The 1,504-nt window shown below is 30.4% G+C and overlaps 1 protein-coding gene across 1 annotated transcript; it reads right to left on the reverse strand.

The window, feature by feature from the left end:
• Positions 1-124: 124 nt before the first annotated feature.
• On the reverse strand, positions 125-682 carry LOC18007794 (F-box protein At3g56470; the record flags this gene model as incomplete). Its single annotated transcript, XM_006389637.2, has 1 exon — positions 125-682. A coding segment is annotated over exon 1 (558 nt), but the record flags the coding sequence as incomplete, so codon positions are not given.
• Positions 683-1,504: the final 822 nt, after the last annotated feature.

Genomic DNA, 1,504 nt, shown 5'->3' on the forward strand with positions numbered 1-1,504 from the left:
TGGCATTTTTAGAATGAAACAAACGGTGAAAACAGTATCAACATATGCGGTCATTAGAACCTAAGTAAATAGGTTGTCAATAAATAAATAAAAGACTCATTGGAGAAAACAACATGTTTGAAACCTCCATATATCCTAGGAAAACGTGCGAGAACTTGAAAGAAGTGCACACTTTAGTAGCAAGACGGTATGTTTTGATGGTGATGGATCCCTCGGTGAAATCGGAGACAGAAAATAATACACAACTATTCGATGTAGGAGCACATGAGGAAGCTAGTGCAAGACTACTCCCCATATCAGGCCAAGGCAGTCCAATGCGTTCATGGGTAAATGGATTTAAAAAGAAGGTATCTCTGAAATTTCTATGGCGCACAAGTAACCAACCGTCTGTAGAACAATGAATGTGTGAACCGCGTAACACAGGGGATGACTTACAAATATGTGTTTTATCGAGTAATGGATCGTATAGCTCGTATTCTTCTCTACAAGGAGAGCGCATAAGCAATGGTGTTGAGTACTCCTTAACACGAACGGAAACACAAGCTACTTGCCATGTTTTGCAAACAATGGAAGCACGAATGTTGTCTTTCAAAGAGAGACGCTCCAATATTAGTAAAGTGAGTTCGAAAGGAAGGTTTGAAAAAGTTTGGTTATTTGCCTCTGTACGCTTCTTCTTCTTCATCATGGACAATTTAGAAACCGAGTCTTAAAGATTGTATATACAGTAAAAACTTTATAAATTAATAATGTTGAGATTTGATATTTTATTAATTTATAGTGTTATTAATTTATGAATTTTAAATAATTTTTTTTATTAATTATTAAAATTTAAAAGAAAATTTCTTTGAAGTTTGTAATATCTAAAAAATTCTTCAAAAATTAAAAATTAGTTCCAAAAAGTTTTCTATATAAAAAATAAATAAAAACTTATATTTTTGTATATTATCTCATTTATATGTTTATATCAAATTTAATTTATGATAATAATGGGACTATAAATATATGAAGAAGTTTTGTTAAAGTTATTATTTTATTATCTTTTCGAATTGTGTCATATTTTGAACTGGCCCAACTCGGGATCATGAAATATTATTAATTTATAGTGTTTATTATTTTATCGAGTATTAATTTATATAGTTTTTAGTGTATATAGAGAGCTTTCTTTGTCGATTAAATCAAGGAAAGAAACCGAGTTTCCTTTTATTTTGGTGGTGGTTGAGATCCGGAAGATTTCATAATTTCCTTTTTTGTGGGATTCAATTTCATAAATTCCATTTAATTTAGTTTTTTTTTAAGGATTATTTTAACACTTGATATTTCTTTTTAATTCAATTTCAAAGGGATGATCTAATCTAAACATCAAGGGAAAAACATATTTCTGTTTAATTGGCCTAAAGTTGTCAGTTACAAAAACTGATCATAAAACACATTCATGATCCTGCTCATGAGCTTTCATGAGAGTCTAAACCCATAATAAAGATCATGGTGTTTCCATGTGGGATCT

This window comes from Eutrema salsugineum, unplaced genomic scaffold (genome assembly GCF_000478725.1).
Source record: "Eutrema salsugineum unplaced genomic scaffold, Eutsalg1_0 scaffold_949, whole genome shotgun sequence".
Classification (NCBI taxonomy): Eukaryota; Viridiplantae; Streptophyta; class Magnoliopsida; order Brassicales; family Brassicaceae; genus Eutrema; species Eutrema salsugineum.